The sequence below is a fragment of the Sinohyriopsis cumingii genome, chromosome 5 (assembly GCF_028554795.1).
Source record: "Sinohyriopsis cumingii isolate HCF-2022 chromosome 5, ASM2855479v2, whole genome shotgun sequence".
NCBI classification, from domain to species: Eukaryota; Metazoa; Mollusca; class Bivalvia; order Unionida; family Unionidae; genus Sinohyriopsis; species Sinohyriopsis cumingii.
The window spans coordinates 59472755-59493259 of record NC_142965.1 but is presented as its reverse complement, the minus strand read 5'-3'; the positions used below and the strand labels follow the sequence as shown (position 1 = coordinate 59493259).

Below are 20505 nucleotides of genomic sequence, written 5' to 3'. Positions count from 1 at the left end.
CCTATTAATTTTATTAAAACTATTGATTATATTGAACAAATATATTAACAGAGCATATGCATGTAGCACTCTGCATTATTGATACAGATCAGATTTTATTATACTTTATATAAGTGATGTAGATAACATTTTATTATACTATATATAAGTGATGCAGATAGCATTTATTATAGCTATAGATAATTGATGCAGATAACATTTATTATAATTATGCAATGAATTATGCTCAGTCAGTCTGTTAATTTATTTGAAATCTGAAAATAATGAATCTGGAAACCTGTACCCAACTTAAGTATAATGGAGACCATATTGTCATCGCCATCATTGTACACTGTCCTACACTAAACTGCACTCAAGAACGCTGTGCATCAAGATGAACAGAAAATTACACACCATTTATGTTTATCTGTTAGTTTACTCTATACCAAAACAACATCAGAATTCAACATTAAACAATGCCATATATGCCAAATTGTAGTCTATATAATCTGAACCAAAACAACAGCAAAACTAAGCTTGAAAGAATATTTAATTTCTTAATTATAGTTGACATATATGGTATTAAAACAAAAGTATTAAACATGAGATACTATTACTAAATTACAGTTAATACACTCAGTACCAAAACAATATTAGCACTGAAACATGAAATGGTGTGATAATTACTTAATTACAGTTGATATGCTCATTACCAAAATATAAGAATTGATCATGAAACAGTGCATAACTACTTAATTGCACTTGATATACTCAGTACCAAAACATAAGCACTGAGCAAGAAACAGTGTCATAACTACTTAATTACACTTCATATACTCAGTACCAAAGCTTAAGCACTGAACAAGAAACAGTGTCATAACTACTTAATTACAGAGGCCCCCGAGTGGCCGAGTGTTGTAAAGTGCTCTTCGTTACTGATCACTGCCATCTCACCTCTGTCTGCGTGGGTTCGACTCTTGGATTCGGCTAATGTGGGTATGTGAGAAAGCTTTCCAGTAGCTTCTCGTGGGTCGGTGGTTCTTTCCGGGGTTTTCCCGGGTTCTTCCTCCACCATTAATACTGGCTGCCATGTATAGCCTATCGTGTGCTGAAAAATGGCATTGAACCCTACAACAACAACTTAATTACACTTGATATTCTCAGTACCAAAACATAAGCACTGAGCATGAAATATTGCCATAACTACTTAATTACACTTGATATACTCAGTACCAAAACATAAGCACTGAGCTTGAAATGGTGCCATAACTACTTAATTACATTTGATTTACTTGGTATTAAAACACAGTGAGCATGAAACACTACCTACTTAATTACATTTGATACACTTGATTCCAAAACAGCAACACTGAAGCATGAAACCACACCATAAATTCATAATTATGTTTGATATACTTTTGTACTAAAATATAGCAGTTAATATATTCAGTACTGAAATAACAACCTCAAACAACACATACATAGTGATAGATCAGCTTCAAACACTTGAACTTCACCTCTCTTTCACACATTGGAACTTGACAAGAAAGGTAGTGTTACAGTGACAATACACTCATTCCTTTCAGACATCCACCACAGCAGAGGAGGGTAGGGGGAGTGTTCATGAAGCATGCACCAACTATGAAGGATTTGTACTTGGCTTACTGTGCCAACCATCCTGAGGCAGTAGCAGTCCTACAGAAACATAGGTAATCAAATTTACATGTCTTCAGGGGCATTCACAGTCCTACTGAAAAAAGGATATTCACTATTATTTGTCTTTGATGCAGTAGGAGTCCTTCAGAAAATGGATGGTCAGTGTTATGTGTCTTCGGAGGCAGTAGTAGTCCTATAGAAACATGGGTAATCACTGTCGTTTGTCTTCTGAGGCAGTAGCAGTCTTCTAGAAACATGGGCATCACTGTTGTTTTTCTTCTGTGGCAGAAGCAGTAAAAAAGAAACATGGGTAATCACTGTTGTTTATGTTATGAGGCCGTAGCAGTCCTACCAAAAATAGATAATCAGTGTTATGTATCTTATGTGGCAGTAGCATTCATACTGAGAAATGGATAGTCACTGTTATTTGTCTTCTGAGGCAGAAACATTCCATTAGAAACATGGGTAATCACTTGTTTTTCTTCTGAAGCTGTAGCAGTCCTATAGAAACATGGGTAATCATTGTTGTTTTTCCTCTGAGGCAGTAGCAGCCCTATAGAAACATGGGTAATCTTATTGTTTTTCCTCTGAGGCAGTAGCAGCCCTTTAGAAACATGGGTAATCTTGTTGTTTTTCCTCTGAGGCAGTAGCAGCTCTATAGAAACATGGGTAATCTTGTTGTTTTTCTTCTGAGGCAATAGCAACCCTGTAGAAACATGGGTAATCACTTGTTTTTCTTCATAGGCAGTAGCAGTCCTATAGAAACGTGAATAAACTGAGGCCATAGCCTTCCTATCGCACATATGTAATTGATGTTCTTTTGCTTCTGATACAATAGCAATCCAGCAGGGGTTGTTTTTTCTTTGAGGCAGTACTTTTGCTATTTGAGAGTTAGACGTGCCAACTCTTACAGTTCTGCAATAACTCTTACAGAATTTAGCCTTAAAATTTGGACTTAAGGAACAAAAACACAAATTATGGAAATAACATTGTTTGCATTACAATCTTCATACTGTCTTATCTGTGTTTGATTTGGATCAGATTTCATATTAGGTAAAGTGGAATTGGTCAGGGAACCAGACTAACTTTACTGGATTACGTCAGACACTTTGAACTGCACATATTTTGTGATGGAAAACTTCTGCATGATCAAGATATTGCATGTTTTTTTTATATATTATTATTAAATGACAGCCAACAATTGAGTGGTCAGGAGGAAAAGGACAATAAACACTTTAAAAAGTTTTAATAGTACAGAAGAATAAAATGGGATATTAAGATTCTTGGGAAGATAGCAGGAAGGGCAACAGTTGTGTTTAGTGGACATAATGTGTTGATTTTGAGGATGTTACATGGCAGGAAAGATAGTTGCTATCACCACAGTCTTGAGTAACTCTTCTGGACTTTTAAATGGATGTTTTTCAAATTAACAATAACAGTACATTATATTTTGTTACACCTTATTGAAAACTGGAAAACCCTTGTTAGGGTTGGCATGTCTGGAGACTGTATAAATTCTTAAAAAACAATGGTATTTGGTGTAATTTTTTTTCAAGGCAGTAGCAGTCCTAAAGAATTAAAGGTAGTTGGGTTCTCTTTCTGAGGCAGTAGTATTCCTTTAAAACAGGCAATCTGTGTTCCTTTTCTATGGAGGCAGTTGACAAATTGTAAATCTTAATGTATATGTACCTGCTGTTAGTCATTGAATATTTTACATTTATGTAAACAACTTGCCAATCCTACCACTTGGTATGTTTGAATTGTAGTTTGTATAATTAACCATGAAATGTTATTACCATAATCAACCATGAAATGTTATTACTGTAATCAACCATGACATTTTATTACCATAATCAACCATGAAATGTTATTACCATAATCAACCATGAAATGTTATTACCATAATCAACCAAGAAATGTTATTACCCTATTCAGCCATGAAATGTTATTACCATAATCAACCAGTAAATGTGGTCTCTTTAAGTCTGCTCACTAGGTGACATGCATGCATGGTAGGACCAGTTGCAGTTGTTTATTTTGAATTGTGTTATTACCAATTTTGATGTTACTATGTTACTAATATAGAAGATAAGGTAATGAGTAAAGTGTGTGACCTCAGCTGTGGTCATATCTATCTGTTGTGGTCATTTTTAGTAGTGGATAGAGATACAGAACATTTTTTACCATGTCATTTAAAGTTACGAATATTTTTTCTCCAAGACTTGCTTTGAAGAATTTGTCTTCTCTTCTTATTTGACTATAAAGTTGCTCTTTCTCTTTAAACTAAGTAGTAATCATAAATTGTACTTCATTATGATATGATAGTCTTGTCTTCTTGCACAAGTTTATTCTTTTTTCCAAAATTGAAGATAAGCTATCTGAAAGTATGCATTTTATGCACGAGGCGCTGACAACACCACTCCCTAGATAACTTGCGCCCTGATAACTCACAAGCCCATTTATAACATGGGCTTGGATCCCATTTTTATTACCATAAAATAAAATTAACAATTTTCCACTATTTGTTGAACGTGAAGAAAATCTATCAAAATTGGCAAATGAAACAATGATATATTGCTCATTTCATTGTCAGAAATGTTAGATGGGATCTGGAAATTTAAATTAACATTAGGAAATTATAAACCTTTAATAAGAAGTCATATATTTTGTTAAATTTCTTTCCAAATGACATTCTTAATACACCACCAATGGCAATATTCAATGAAATTTTGATCAATGAAAATGTTACTAACATCTGCTGGACTAGGTTCTTCTTTAAAATATGTACCAATTGAATAAGATTTTATCTAGTAAAATTCATGTTTATGTTCCATCCTTTAATTTCGTTTAAGTGTAATCATCATAAATGAAATGTGCCTGCTTGTTTTGAAACATGAAATAAGTCAGTCTACCATAACAGCTTTGTCTGCAGGGATATCTCTGAGAACTTAATTGTCAACCTTGTGTTGATATCTGACTTACGGAAATATGCACTCAGTAGATGTAGATCATGAGCTGCCATCACATAATGTGCCAGCAGATCAGGGCCTGTATTCAGATAATTACTCCAAACAAACAAGATTGTCCTAGACCAACCTGCACATAATGCAGTGGCAGATCGTTGTCTGTTCAGTTTCAGTTGGACTTGATGTACCAGCAAGTATATACAGTAATTCATTAATACAAGTGAAATCACAGTAATGTTCTGGCAGTCTTTGTTTCAGCTACAAATTTAAACTTGTACTGTCATTGTGGACACTTGTACTGTCATTGTGGACAGGGATGCTCTGTTCATTTCTCTTGGTTTGCTTGTTGTTTTGTATGCGCCATTTTTTATTACAGGGATGATTTGAGTAAATTTCTAGAAAGTTTGGGAGCATCACCACCTGGGTCAATGACTGTGACGACAAACTTGTCCAAACCATTCACTCGTCTAGACAAGTATCCTAGCTTGTTAAAGGAGTTGGAACGACATATAGAGGTACATTGTAAGCAGGATCTGTTCTAGGTTTGTGATTGTGAGATTCATGCCAGTTCATAGCATATAGCACGGAAAAATTATCAAGTTCCTCCATAATTGTGTGCAGTATCTTCAAGCTGTGCTGTAGTGTTTTACTTTAATTCCACCCCTGCTTAGAAAATTCACGCTCATTTTTCACATGGATGGAAACATTTCCACCCAAACTTTTCAGTTCTTGAATAGTTCTAATGTAAAAGATACAACTGTAAGCAAAGTAAGTAGAGATAGAGGTGATGTATTGAACACTGTCAGTGTTCATCTCTCAGTACAGATTTACCTCAAAATTTAGATTGCTCTCAATGCAAACTCCATAAAAACCATAATTTTAACAGCATGGTAGACAATCTATTACTACATGAATAATATGAATCATTAGTAATTTGTCAGATGTTGTAAAGTATTGTACAAATACATAGATACAGTAAACTCTTAATTAGTCAGATTCCTATTATCAGAATACCCTGTATTATTCTAACTATTCCTCTGGTCCTGGCTAAATTTACTTTTTTGTTTAATATTTTTTACATCTATCATCCAAACATCAATTATTCAAGTTCACGTACTTTATCAAAATAATTTAGCATTCCAAAATGATCTAATCATTTGAAATCGCAATACATTGTCTGAAGTCTAAAACCGTTATGAGCAGCTTGTTTTAAAATTTTAATGATGACACTTGTCTGTCTAAACTGAGTACTGATTATAAAAAAGTGGGTTTTGATTGTTGTTTTTCGCTAATCCACTAATTTACTTGTCTTTTGATAACCCAATTATTAATTCATTTAATGGCAGTAATTTTTTGTAAAGTAGGTTTGATTACAGAAAGGTGGAAAATCACCAACGAGCTGCTAGTAGGACTTAGCAAAATTAGGGATCATGTGATAAAAGACAATTTCAATAGACAATGCGCAAAACAAACTGCTTACAAGTTTCTTTAAGCCTGCATTTTAAAAATGAGGAAAACAGTTGAAAAGTGAATATCACATGAGAAACAGATCAACTTATATAGTGATCCATTGACTCGTGAGATCTAAAATTTGCTTGATATCGATTGTTTTAATGCATATTGAAACGATCAAGACAAAAATAATTTTGTCTTTGGTCTGTGCCATGCAAACTATTATAATGATGACAGTTATAATTTTCATCATTGCTTTTTGTCTTTGTTTTACATGTTGCCATTGAAATGGCTTCGTAAATATCTAGCAAGGAAAATGAAATTTATTCAACTCAGCGTACACTTGCACCTTTGGAGCCTTCATTTATTTGAACCCCGTTATTATCTGAAGCTTTATTTTAGATCCAAGACTTGCTTTTGTGTTTGTTTTATGTTGCCAATGAATCGTCTTGCTAAATACTTAGTAAGGAAACAGAATACAAGAATGAAGAAATCATGACCGTCTGTTATGTTAATTCTGATATTATCTGATGTTTTCTTCTAGTCCTTTAGAATCTACTCTATCTAGAAACACATCAAAATGAAGAATATGCATGTTTGATATATTAAGAAAATTTTCCAATGCTTTCACAGACTTGCTGTTGATTTCCTTTTATGAGTATTAGGTAGATATTTCCTTTATTAGTATTAAGTAGATATGTACTCTTCTACTTTCAGGAGAGTCATGTCGACAGAGGGGATACACAGAGAGCTATAGCAGTATACAGAGATATTGCAGTAAGTATGTTGGGTTCATTTACAATTTAAACTGTATAATTGCAGGTCATTCATACAACAGACTTTAACTTGTATTTAGTTTTGCCAGATACATGCATATTATTTTCCATGAGATAAGGGGTATGGTGTATGTATAAAAGCCACCGATACCTACTTTTTTTCCCCTGCATCCAGAGTTGCAGCTTAGGGAAACCACTGTGATTTATCATAGTTGCGAAAATTCTGTTGTTGACACCTTTTATGAAATATATCTTAGAATCAATTAAATTGCATCAAATGAAAAAAGAACACAAACAGTAAATTTTGGATGCTCCATGGTTGTATTTCTTTTATGCCCAGGGCAGCATGGAGCCATTCCCTACTTTGCTTTGTGATTGAAATAACAGCATTGGTCATGTGCATCATGTGATATTTGAGTACTTGTCTTTGAACTAATGCAGAATGTCACCTGACAAAGTCTAATAAATAAACATTGCTGATTGGTTGAAAGTACCCTCTAGACAAAGTCTTAAGTTCATCAAGCATGAGCTCAAATATTATCTCCCTTTATTTACTTTAATTGGTTAGCAATTGTAACATATTACAAATGGCGGCAACCAGCTGTGTTATCAACGCCAGGTTAGTCAGTTCAAAACCAATGCACATGTCCATTTATGAACTTTTTATTCTGAACTTCTCTTAAATAAATGCCTTTCAGAAATGTCCCTATATAGGTATTTATCTTCCAATTGCAACACCAAACACAAATATGCGTGTCAAAAGTAAATCTGTAATTGAGGGTTTGTAAATTTGCAAACCTAGGTTGTTAGGGTGTTCTCACTTGTGCTAGTCCATAGGCATCATTACTGCATCTGTGGCCAGTATATTGTTGTTTGTTTTTTTTATTGTTTTTTTTTTGTCTTTTAGTGAAACTGCCTAATAGTGAAGTACATGATGCATATACACTAGTACCTGAAAGCACTGTCCATTTTAGCCATAGAGCATAGTGCCTTATAGTGAGGCAGCCTTCTAATGAAGTACATGATACAACATTCCTTCATTATAAGACTATATGGGAAGTTATATAGTCCACTCTCTCATAGTGAGACTTCTATATAATGAAGTACATTATACATGTAAATTTACTGTCACTTAATGAAATGGGATTAATGACCATAATGGCCTTATAGTAGAAACCGTGTTATAATGATGAGCAACAGAGAGAAATTAAGTGCTATAATATTTTAGCATCTTTAAATTTTTGTTGTTATAGTGATCTGAACATGACTGCAGTTTTGTGCAGATCATTGAGCATCTGCTTTGAAACTATCTCACATTTAGATAAGCTATTTTTGCAAGTAGAGTTTCCTTGCTAAAATTATGCCCATTTCATGTACAGTTTCCTTGCTAAAATCGTGCCAGTTTCATTTACAGTTTCCATGTTAAAATTCACATTTCATGCTTATGATTGTAAAATCAATTAAAAACATACCACTTTTTTGTAGTATATTGTACCATTTCTTTTTATTCAGAATTCATGTATGGAGAAAAGAAAATTGAAGGAGATGGAGTATGAAATCATTACAAGTACTATTAAAGAGTGGGAAGGAGAGGTAAAAAAAAAAATTGTTTGTTTCTAGTAGAAGAAGAATACAAAATGTTCATTAGCAGTGTATAACAACCAGCAATGCATTTGTAAATTTTAACCAAAAATGAAATATTTTTTTGTCAAGAGTACTTGTTTTAGATCAGATGAACTTTTTTCCACCTTGATAACATTTATCCAGCAAGCTGATCTTGTGTAAGACAGGAGTGCCATTTGTTTATATATTCATTTAAAGTCTTGAATGCATTTATTAGGGACATCTTCAGTATCTGACAGAGTTGTGGCTCCTGATTTTCCATAACCACCACTGCTTGCAGTAGGGCCATCTTGAATTAGTTTAGTTCAGCAATATGTACATGGTTTAATGAGTTTGAGATATACTAAATTAGCAGTGAGGATACTTTGTGCTACCTATTTATAATGCTGTCCATTTGAGACATATTAGTTACCTATGTAATACATGTGGGAACCCGAGGAATTTTCCAACAAAAGTGTGTCAGATCTAAAGTACTTAATTATGAGAATCTCATAATAATGTGGGGGGGGGGTATTTAGCTAAGAACTAAAGTTTGAGTGAAATAATTTTAATTTTAGTAAATAGAAATCAATTTAATGGGATCAGTTCCCATATCCTCGTTATATATGTAAGTAGGGTTGCAGTATTTTGAGGATGCTGTAGCGAAGTACATCCATTATACATCTAAGAAGGCAGGACTATACTGAGGTGTTTTATTGTGAGGTATGACTTTTCTTGGGTTTCTTAATGTCTAATAATGCATGTTAAGATAATGAGGTTAAGATAAATTGCATCTTACTTAATTCATTAGTTATGTTAATTAATAACAGTAGATCACTTTTAAACAATAATTGCTCTCTTTCCAGGAGATAACAAAATTAGGAGAGGTAGTTCATCTGTCTCAAGTATCAGTACACAAGAATGGTGAAAAACAGGACAGGATATTTGTCTTGTTTCCTAATGTTCTTCTTATGCTTTCAATGAGCCCCAGGCTAAGTGGATATCAGTATGAGGTATATTTTTGTTTCCTTATTTCCATAGTTTCTCACTGTTAATGAGTACACAGTCTGTACTAATTATTCAGATTCAATACAAATAACTGAAATGTTAATGAGTATACAGTCTGTTAATTAGTTATATTCTGTTCAAGCACTGAAGCAGAAGGTGTGTTTATTCTGTTGTAAATATTAATGTCTTGTAAGGTCATACTTGCAGCTCTTTGTGATTGCATATATGGGGAGACCACTCCAGTGGCCTAGTGGTTAGAGCATCCACTTCAGAAGTGGGAGGTCATGGGTTTGAACCCCGACTGAGTCATACCAAAGACTTACAAAAATAGTACTAACAGTTGCCTCGCTAGGCACTCAGCTTTAAGAGGTTAGTGTTAGGACTGGATGGCCTGGTGTCAGGATAATGTGACAGGGTGGGACATCATGCTACTTGTCCATGGCATGATGCCCCAGTGCTAGACATCACTATAAACTGCCACACTGCAGACATCGTAGCGATATGACGGAAAAATTGTAAACGCTATGTTAAAAATCCTAATCACACACACACATACATGGGGAATTAAATGTGTGTCAGTATGTTTTCAGCATAAAATCCTTTCATCCGATTGATTACATGTCTAGCTTAATATTGATTCCGTTCACTCAGCAACATGTGCTGTTAAATATTTGATGCCTTTTGTGCCAGTTGATGTGCATCTTTGCTTAGAGACCTGTATGTTTATGGGTGTCCTCAAAGTATGACAGAGTTATGGTCCTTTAATTGTTTTTATTTCATTCTCTATTAAGTACGGCTCAAAATGCACTTATTTTGATTGCATTAAGTTTTTTTATTTCTGTTTCTTCATGGTCAATTGTCAAGTAAATCTTCAGTGAGAAGATTTTTCATTCCTTTTGCAGAAAAATGTATTCATAAAAAATTCATGTCAATACAGTTCTACTCCCACTGAAATTTCTGTCATCTGTTGATAATGTAAGTAAATGGTTAGATTGTCCAGGCATTCCAGCTGCATGACCTCCCTTGATTTGAGTTTTGTTTGACTTGTCTATTTCATTCCAGAACAAACTTGGCATCCATTACCAATGATGTGTATTGATGAAATGGTCTTTTATAGTAAAAATGTAAAAATAATTGGGTTGGGAGTGGGGGTTGAGTGTTTCTGTGCAGCAATGCAGTCACAGCTTTTGATAAAAACGAGAAATACGTCAGTTGATTCTTCTTTTAAATTTCATGAGAAAGAAAGGCATCAAAAATATGGATTGGCCAATGAAACTGTCTAACTGTGAACCCTGATTTAGAGCTTTGCGAGTACCCATGAGATTTTCTTCCATGCATACTTGAAGGAATCAAATATCTAAAACCATTCAAAATGTTGAAAATTAATGTAGACATAGGTCAAGGCAACAAATTGAAAATGTAGGTGATACTGTGCCTGCTTAACTTTGAGATGATGTAAGAAAGACACAGAGATTGCAAACAAATTGTCTCCATTTATAGGTTTTAGGGATTAAATTAAATGAAAATTTCTCTGTCTTTACTGTTGAATGAAAGAGAAATATATACAGCAAATAGAAAGTAAACGATGGAGCAAAATTATGTGACAAATAAATGTAAAAAGAAACCATTGACCTTTAACAGAACTGCAAGTGTTTAATGTGCTGATGTCTTCATTTGTCTTGATTATTCTGAGCTTTTGTCACCTGCAACTCATCAAGAATGGAAATATAATACAGAAAATGTACTTTCAGGGCAAGATCCCGATAAGTGGCATGACAGTCACTCCACTTGAAGACTCTGAGGATGGTCTACAAAACAGCATAGAAATATCTGGTATTTATGACGCTAAGTTTTTCCTTTTAATCCCTACCTTTTTTTAAAGAAAATATTGGGCTGATGTGGTTCTCTTTTCCCCACATGTCAGTGCATTTGTGAATGTGACATTTTTTTATGACTGCCAGTGGTCTGTAGATATGTGTAACAGTTGTAGAATTTAGTTCCGTATCAGGGGGTGGAGATTACTGTATATACTTCTTTCAAGACCAATCCAACTACAGACAGCACAGACCCAGATGTGCCATCACGTAATGCACTAATAGATCTGGGTCTGTGCAGTTAAGAGTAATCAATAGAACAAACAATATGGACCCTGATCTGCAAGTTCATTATGCTGCAGCAGATCAGAATCTTTGTTGTTTGCAGTTTGACTTGACTTGTAAGTGAATACATATGATAAGTGGTGGTAACAGTTTTACATGGGGTTGGAGATAGAAAGAAAAGTACTGGGATATATGGTATACAGCCAATTTCTTGTTTAATATTCACATTATTTTTTCAAATGTTCAGATAATTGGATTAGGATATCATCGTGTGATGGCATTTTGAAGGTGCCAATCATTCCTGATTTTGCAGTTTTATTTAAAAGCTTCATGAAAATTCCCTAATTCAAATTATATTGATGAAATTCAGGAAAATCAGAATTGTATTAGACATAATTCTGTACAGAAAATTTCCACGTGGATGCAGATAGCAAGAAAATAAACTGGTGTATAGTTTTAGTTGCTCGATGGAGAAAAAACCCATCGTGTCCATAACATGAAATTAGTCAGATGGACTGGAAGTAGATGAAAATTGATATTTAGAGAAAACAAGATCAAGCTAATTCAAGTGTTTGTGGCTATTGTTTAGCCAAGACTGTTTTAAGAATTACATGTTTTGAAATTGGAAGAATGTATTCATCATTTATTATAATTGAGCCATCATTTTTGTGACGGCACAGGGATGCTTAGGCTTATAGGAAGATGCATTAGAATTGTTTTGGTTTGCTGCATTTAATGAACATGTTTTATATTGTGGACAGAGAGTTTGCAAATTTGACACAAAGGTTTATATTAAGCATAATTATGGCTTGACATCAGTGAATCTGTTCTATTCACATTTTATATGAATAAAGATGGTGACACCAAGTTGCTAAGAATAAATGAAGTTATTTTATTAGAAATGGTGCCTATCTGAGGTCCAGTATGGCTGCCACAGTTGCAATCATTAAAATCTTGTATGTATGGTCAATCTTTTTGGCTTTATTTTCACGTAAGGACTTCATATGATCTCTAGTTGGTACCAAGCTAAAATGGTACCAGTGTGACAATGACCATCACAATTCTACTGAAAATATGGTCATAATGAAACCAGGTTTTCACTGAAAATTATATGATGTATAGTTGGTCCCAAATGAAAAGGGTGCCTGTTGGATATGCCCTTGTATATCCAATATGGCAGCCTCACTGGCCAATTTGAACTGATGGTAGTATTTACTAAAAGACATAACATGTTGTGTAATGAAAATGTTACCAATCTGACTTACATAAACTATATTGTTACTGCTACTACTCATGAATGGATGGTCATATTGAAAAGGGATTTTCACTAAGAGACTTAAAAAGTATGTTTGTTACTAAATGAAAATAGTGCTGATCTGACCTCTAACATGGCAGACAAATCTTGTTATCTGTTACCTATTTTTCCCAAATGGATAGCCATAGTATCACTTTCTGCCATCAGTTTGGTGTTCACATTTTTGAAAGTGATAGATATGGAGGGTAAATTATATTACAGATCACTGACATTTATTCAGGTAAATCATAGTATAGTTTACAGTCAAGTCAAAGTTATCCAGTGCATTTTTATGGTACAGTTGAAAGGCAAGCCTGAGTGTATCCCAAGGGGTGTAAGTTTAGGGGTTAAAAAAAAAAAACATTGGTGTCAGAGCTGGGGTCAAATTAAAAAATGGGAGTAGGGTTCAAGAATGTATTGGCAAATTTTCATCTTGCTGCTAATTATTTCAGCAGAACATATGAAATAGCAACTTACATTACGTGCTCCCCTCCCTCTCTGTCTCTCTCCCTCTGAATATTACAAATTAGCATACACATTAATGAAACAAATGCCTTGTTTATTTATAACTAATTTTCCTTTTAGGTTATAGTGCACTTCAACAGTCTATTTCATCTTTCTCTAGCACACTTATAAGCCAACACATTACATATAACACTATAAGCCATCACAGAATCCATAATAAACCTTTTTAAGAAAATGACACCAAATAACACAGTTTTCTCTGCAAACTTCCAATTTCTTTTGTTGTGAAAGAATGCCTTGAGTGCTAATGTGTTCTCCAGATACCGTGTCGTGAACAAAGGCAGATTTTTGAAAATTCTTAGACCCAGTCAAAATTTGAGCAGGTCATCCCAGTGGATGTGCTGTATTCCAGCCAAGTTACACACCACAGTTACTTTACTGTATTCTGCTTCGTTTGATTTCTTGGCTGGTGATTCTCTGTGCACATCATTTTCTGCTGGAGGTATTTTTCTAGTCAGAAAAACATTTGGGTTCATTTGTCAGACAACAATTGCTGAGCCTGAAGAAAATCATGTAAGAGCTCATGAGATATGGGAAAGTTACTCCATCATAACAAAGCCTACACATGAGATATTGGAAGGCTACTCCATCATAATAAAGCCTATACATGAAATATGGGAAGGCTACTCCATCATAAAAAAGCCTACACACAAGATATGGGAAGGCTTCTCCATCATAATAAAGCCTATACATGAGATATGGGAAGGCTACTCCATCATAACAAAGCCTATACATAAGATATCGGAAGGCTACTCCATCATAATAAAGCCTATACATGAGATATGGGAAGGCTACTCCATCATAACAAAACCTACACATAAGATATCGGAAGGCTACTCCATCATAATAAAGCCTATACATGAGATATGGGAAGGCTACTCCATCATAACAAAGCCTACACATGAGATATGGGAAGGCTACTCCATCATAATAAAGCCTATACATGAGATATGGGAAGGCTACTCCATCATAACAAAGCCTACACATGAGATATGGGAAGGCTACTCCATCATAACAAAGCCTATACATGAGATATGGGAAAGTTACTCCATCATAACAAAGCCAACATATGAAGCAGACACTAGACCATTCTCTGCATTGGAAATTGAACAAACCCTGATCACACTGTGTGCATTCTTTACATCTAAAATATGCACAGCAACACAGATTGTGTGAGTTAGATATTTTGGATGTGTGTCTCTGATGCACATTACGGTATAGTTCACTGGTAGTTAAGAGTATACCAGAACATTAATTTATAATCTACAGTAGAGGCACATTGTTGATATAGATTTTATTACAGTTCACAAGCAAGTAAAAAATTTCAACAAAAACATTTATGCTGTACATACAGTACAATTTTATTTATGAAATACCCTATTTAATGTGCACAATTTACTGCTGGTATGGTGGCGCTCACCAGATAATATGTATTTTTGAGAGAGTGACGTATGTAAGGTGAAGTAGTTCACATTTAAAACATGCACAGTGGAGAGAATGTTTGCATACCTCTATGCTACATTAATGTAATGTGGATGATATTTCTTTTGGATATTGTACTTTTGGAAATTTTACATGATTTAAGCACACTGCTAACTAAAATGACTGCTCCCTTGTGTTAAAAAATCAGTCTGAATTAGTCTAAAGTACACTATACATAGCAGCTATTAAAATAGGGCAAATGAATTTTGCCAGACTAGACAATACCAGCTTCTGAAAGTGCAATGAATGAATTACCAAATATATAAAATGTAAAAAAAGTTATTGGCTCTTTTTTATACAATTGACCTCTGAAGTTCAGGAAGTGAAAATGACCAAGTAGAGCTAGCACTTTTTTGAAAGGTGCACATTTGAAGTAAGGCCAAGCTGTATACTCTATAACCCATAGTACACCCATCAGTCATACACCAAAATAAAGGGAATTAAAGGTTCTTTGCATTATACCTAAGATATACAAGGTCTTTTTTAAATAGCCAGTATAACCAGTGAGGAAAGCCGGGGACATTCTTTTTCTTTAAAATCCTAACCCTATGCAAAATGCGAAACTGTATAGCACCACCTATATAAAGGAATTACTTCAAATGTAAGATGGCCTGTCCTTAAACTGACTTTTTATGCTGAAGGAACAGCATTTCAAAATGTGTTTAGATGCAGAATTAATGTACACTGCTACAGTATCCTCTTGTCTGACATCAATATAATCCCTAGATAATTAGTATTTAGTTTTCTTTCATAATGTTTTCTTCCACTGCCAGGTTCTATGATAGAAAAAATGGTAATTACTTGTGGAACAAGGATGGAGTTGAATGCCTGGTTAGAATGTCTAAAGAAAAACTTAAGTCCCAGTCAGGTACCAAGCAGCCAGACAACATCTTCCAGCATTTCCAAACCAATCACAATGCAGCAGCTAGATCAACCCATCCAGGTAACTATAGAAACCAGATTTATGTTCAGATTAGTGACTGTTATTATAAACATGTACTACTGAATCACAACAAGACAGTCAGAAAAAAGCTTCTTAATTTGAAATGTCTTTTTTTTAAATTATACTTAAGATACAGTTGTATGAGAAGTAAGTGACAGTGCTTCATTTCTGTCATAAAGATGATGAGTTTATATGATTTGTATATTGCATTTGTAATGTTTATTGTATTTATTGAGAACAGTAGCATAAAGGTACTTTTTTCCTAGAGAGCATGGATGTTATTTTTAATTGAGGAAATTGTTTTATAGAAAATCTCAAAATGTCATTTGTATGCACTTGTGCTATCATTTTAGTCATCTGTTTAACTGCTTACTTTCAATAGGCAACATTTACTTTTTTCACACACTTAACTTTTTAAGTGTTAATATTTCAGTGCTGAAAATGATCCAAAGTTAGGCTGTAACTATTTTGCAGAGGATCATTTGTATTAACCATTTATGGCTAAGCTCATCCTTTCATGGTCTTTAATTATAGGTCTCAACATCCCAACCAAGCATAAGTACTGTTACAAAAGCCAAAACAGCTACAGTCAGTGTCACACATTCATTGTGTAACTTTAAAGTCAACAAACCATGGAACATGTCTTGTCTGCGGCCAGCACCGCCACTTCGGCCCCCATTATTATATAGAGATGATGGAATTCGTAGTCCCAGAGCAGGGCGAAAACTTGGAAGGAGAAAACCAGGTTCGTGGATGTCTTTGGACATTTTTGCCAGATAATTTATTGTAAATAAAATATGTCATTGCAGGCATCATTGATGTGCCATGTTAAGATCCTCATATATTCAAAGCACTGAGGAATCAGAGAATTTTATTATTAAGGCCCTATGGAGTCCTATAGTAATAAAGTTGTCCATTTGTCCTCATTTTTGTCCTTCCATCAATCCATCTGATATTGCCCATCTCCTTCCTGATTGCCCTTATTCATAACAGGTTTATGTACAGTAATTTTACCAAGGTTCATTGGTATTCATCCAAATCTGGTGTGTGGCTTTATTCAGATGAGACCTGGATCCAGTTCAATTTCCAGCATTCCATAACATCATTTACAGGGGCTCTGTCCCATGATTGCACATCCTCCTTACTCTGGTTTCTGCTCATTAACTTTATGAAGATTTCTTGGATTTCGACTAAATTTGATAAGAGGCATTATATTGATAAATACTTGAATAAGTCTGATTTCCAGCTTTCAATCCATCTATCAAAATTTGGATTTGCAGCCCTCAGTCACTATCTTGAGGACTTATAGACCCTGATTGCTACCCTTGTCATTGTCATTTCCACACTGAGCTTTCCCAAGAATTGTTGGATTTCAGCCAAATTTGACTTGCAGCATTACATTCATTAAACCTTCAACGAATTTGATATCCAGCTTTCTGTGATAGTTTCAACAGCATCACCGTACCTGGATTTCAACTTGATTTGGTATGTGGCTTGATTTTGATGATAACTTTGGCTGACTGAGTTTGATTTCCATCATTCCATTTAGAGGATTTTGCTCACATGTTGCCCATCCTCCAGACTTGGGTTTCCACAGGATTACTTTACAAGGATTGCTGGATTTCAACCAAATTAGGCAGGCAGGTTTATAATGACCTGGCCTTGAAGAGTTTAATTTCCAGCTTTCCACAGTATCATTTTGAAGAGTTATGTCCCCTGGTTGCCTGTTCTTGATGCAAGACACTACCAAACAGATTGTAATGGGTGAAGCCCTTTAAAGTGCACCCATTTACTAATAGTAATAGCTCTAATTTCTTTAGTACAAAGCGAGTGTGTAATTGTAAACTGTTAGGAGTTGATTTAACATACTGTCAAGATATGAATAGAAAGGAAAACTGTGGTCTCCATCCCTATATTGCTCATGGAAGCCACATGTGTGAACTGTGGAGGGATCCATATACTGAGGTATTTTTCTTTAATCCTGTGTTCAACAATATATAAAAACACAGACTTGAAGAGTATTTAATTTTGTGAAACAACATTCTAAATAAATAATTATTATGGGTAATGAGCTAAAAGTAAATTAAATAGATTAGATACCAATGATAAATCTGCATTTTACAAATTAAATGGGATATTTGGCATAACCTGTTTATTAAGAGGGCCAATGGTATACTGAAGGGTTTTATAGCGATGGACCATTGTAGTTATAAAAAAAAAATCGTTTTTAAATGATGGCATAAAATTCTTAACCAACTCATTAGATTTGTGAATCAGCAATTCATGAAATGCATAATTTTATGCAGCATGAAACATTCAGTAGGGAGGGATTTGAAGAGCATCAGTTCACCATGCTGTCACAAGACTTGTTTAAAGTAGATAAATTGAATTGCATCGTATACATCGTATCAGCTCAGATATACCTCACATCCAACTGCAAACAGTGTCCTCTTTGATCTGCCATCAGATAATACACTGTTAGATCTGGGTCCTTCCTTTTCATTGTGCATTATTCCAAGCCTTCATTGTTGACCCAGATCTGCTGGCACATTATAAGATGGTAGTTCTTTGTCTACACTGTTTGCACAGAGCTAAAATGTTCTAGCGTAGTAGTTGCCAAATTTTGTTAAAAATAATAGTTGATACTAACATCTAGTGCTCCTGACAAGAGTAACACAATAAAATTTTCTGTGCCTGATCTTACACCTATTCTGTGTTAGTCATTACCATATGCTAATTGGTATTTTTTCTTTCATAATGTCCCTTTCTCTGAAATTTTCTTCTCAAGCTAACAAAATGTTGATTTATAGCCGAGTAAAAGTATTTCTGTGTATTCCTTTTTTGTCCTTTACACTATACAAGCTCAAAAATACATTTCGCTAGTAGATTAACCTGTGTAAATATGGTACACTGTGAGAGTTGATTTACCAATGTGAGTATAGTACAGTGTGTAAGAGTTTATCACTTCTTTCATTTAGCTTTAAGGTTTTATTTAGCAATACTTTGCATTTCCTGGCAGTTCATTAAGTCAGTGAACCCAATAAGGATTTTTATCCTGACTTTTTCTCCCAGAGCGTACGATGTCTCAGGATGAATATGACTATCGGTGGAAGCGATGTTAGTATCGCATGCTTTTTACTTTTATGAATATATATGTGCATTTTGTTCCATGGCAGTAAATATTCTCCTGAATGCCATCCTTGATGTGTCCTTTACCTTGTCTATTTTTTGATTGCTTGATTATCAAACCCTTAATTTCTCTGAAGAATAGCTTCAGCCTAGTCAGTTGATGTTGTTGATCACCAAAACACATGAATTTTGCTTGCCAGTGCATGGATATACATCTGGGCAATTACCACATGAGAAATTATGGCAGTTTTTGTAGATAGCAATGAGAAATAAGCTGCTTGTTGTCTCACAAGATTGCAAATGGCATGACTTATGTACTACTTTTACATTAAGATTTGTGTACAGATTAAAAACTTGACAATCGGACATCGTTTTCTATTTGTTTTTGTTGACACTTTTGACATACAATTGTCTATATCCTGCTGAGGAAACGAGCTGAGAGCATTTTCCAAGGACGTGCTGATCTTGGCTGGCATGGGCAGGTAATGAACCAGCATCCCTTTGATTACAAGTCTGATACTCTGCCAGTTGAACTAATGCAAGTCAAGTACAGTGGAAGGTTATATGATGCCATCATGTATAAGCAGTACCATGTTCTGCTGAATCTATGTCCTGCTGGTAAAATATTTTCAGTTGGTCTTTTGTTTTCCCGAATAAAAGAGGTTTAGATAAAGTCTTTTCAAGTTTAAAGCCAAATTACAAAGTAGAATTCTGTGTCCAGACCTTCCCGAACTGCTGGCATAAATTTTTTGTTTACAGGATATTACTGTAAAAATAAACAGATAATCCCTTGATTATACTTAGGAATTTAGAGATTGGTACCAACAGTTTGGTTGAGGATTTATATTCATTCGCTGGTATCAGAGAAATTATCATCAACTAGAGCAATTAAAACCTTGTTGCAAACCCTTGCTGCTGAGAAATAACTTACAAGTGTAATGCATAGGTTCTCAAACTATGAGTCATGGCCCACTTGTGGGCCATGGGCTTGCTGCAGATTGTATATTATTACATAGAATATCCAGATGCGGGCCACTGGTGCAAAACATTTGAGCACAAATTGGTGCAAGCTATGTCATAATATACATTATATTGGAAGCCTACGTTTTAGTTGAGGTACCCCATGAGAATCATTTAATGATTTGTTGAAAATTAGTACTCTGTCATGATAATGCTGTCAGTGAGAGCCAATTTTGATGTACGACCATATAGTGAGGCCACCTTATAATGAACTACATGATACATATAATTTCATTACTTACTAAAATTGGATCCATGGCATAATTTGAATCATAACAGGAACTGAGTTATAAAGAGGGGCATTATAGTGAGTGAGTACTGTAAAGATTGTAAAGTTCTGAGGAATACATTGTACAATATTTTTAGAGAGGAAGTACTGTAAAGATGGTAAAGCTTTCTGGAATACTTCGTAGGATATTTATAGTGAGGGAGTACTATAAAGATCATTTAGTTTTTTTTTTTCTCGAATACTTTCTAGGATATTTAAAGTGCAGGAGTACTGTTAAGATGGTAAAGTTAGAGGAATACTTTTTATATTTATAGTGAAGGAGTAGTATAAAGATTTTAAAGTTCA

At 34.6% G+C, this 20505-nt stretch overlaps 1 protein-coding gene across 12 annotated transcripts in view; it reads left to right on the top strand.

Annotated features, from left to right (window-relative positions):
* The window catches only part of LOC149799253 (rho guanine nucleotide exchange factor 7-like), a 115886-nt gene that overhangs the window by 37891 nt on the left and 57490 nt on the right, over window positions 1-20505 (top strand). For 9 of the 12 annotated variants that reach the window (XR_016421124.1, XM_089958539.1, XM_089958535.1 and 6 more), the window contains exons 7-15: window positions 1566-1688; window positions 4978-5116; window positions 6771-6830; window positions 8342-8422; window positions 9298-9444; window positions 11191-11272; window positions 15613-15782; window positions 16317-16527; window positions 18855-18899. Coding sequence is in view for 11 of the 12 variants with exons in the window: in XM_089958539.1 (XP_089814665.1) it covers window positions 1566-1688; window positions 4978-5116; window positions 6771-6830; window positions 8342-8422; window positions 9298-9444; window positions 11191-11272; window positions 15613-15782; window positions 16317-16527; window positions 18855-18899 (1058 nt within the window). In the remaining variant the exon portion in view is untranslated. The remainder of the gene's footprint in view (window positions 1-1565; window positions 1689-4977; window positions 5117-6770; window positions 6831-8341; window positions 8423-9297; window positions 9445-11190; window positions 11273-15612; window positions 15783-16316; window positions 16528-18854; window positions 18900-20505) is intronic. The other 3 variants (XM_089958538.1, XM_089958543.1, XM_089958544.1) reach the window with 1 other exon arrangement.